Genomic DNA, 357 nt, shown 5'->3' on the forward strand with positions numbered 1-357 from the left:
CCGGGAGGTGCCCGGCAGTGGAGCAGCAGAGGAACAAGGAGCTGTGGTGGCTCTGGAAGAGCAGCCGGGCACTCTACCCCAGCATCTACCTGCCACCCTGCTTCAATGGCACCAACAAAGCACTTGCCTATGTCCGGCACCGTGTGGCTGAGGCTTTTGCTGTCCAGCACGACGTCCTCGATGGTGGCATCCCCGTCCTGCCCTACTCCCAGATTGCCTTTGACTGCACCGTCGACTTCCTCTCCCAGGTGATGGGGATGTGGGGATACTGGGCACCTTTTGGGCTGATGGGTTGGCACTGGGGAGCCTTTAGCTCTGCCAAGGGTGGCACAGGGGCTGTGGGCACCATTGATCTCT

General features: G+C 61.1%; 1 protein-coding gene across 1 annotated transcript in view; it reads left to right on the forward strand.

Annotated features, from left to right (window-relative positions):
• LOC104531149 (hyaluronidase-1-like) overlaps positions 1-357 on the forward strand; it is a gene marked incomplete at its 3' end in the record, with an annotated part of 1,433 nt that overhangs the window by 645 nt on the left and 431 nt on the right. Inside the window, exon 2 of the mRNA XM_029086991.1 lies at positions 8-248. Coding sequence (XP_028942824.1) covers positions 8-248 — 241 coding nt within the window. The remainder of the gene's footprint in view (positions 1-7; positions 249-357) is intronic.

Source organism: Antrostomus carolinensis, unplaced genomic scaffold (assembly GCF_000700745.2).
Source record: "Antrostomus carolinensis isolate BGI_N321 unplaced genomic scaffold, ASM70074v2 scaffold38260, whole genome shotgun sequence".
Taxonomy (NCBI): Eukaryota; Metazoa; Chordata; class Aves; order Caprimulgiformes; family Caprimulgidae; genus Antrostomus; species Antrostomus carolinensis.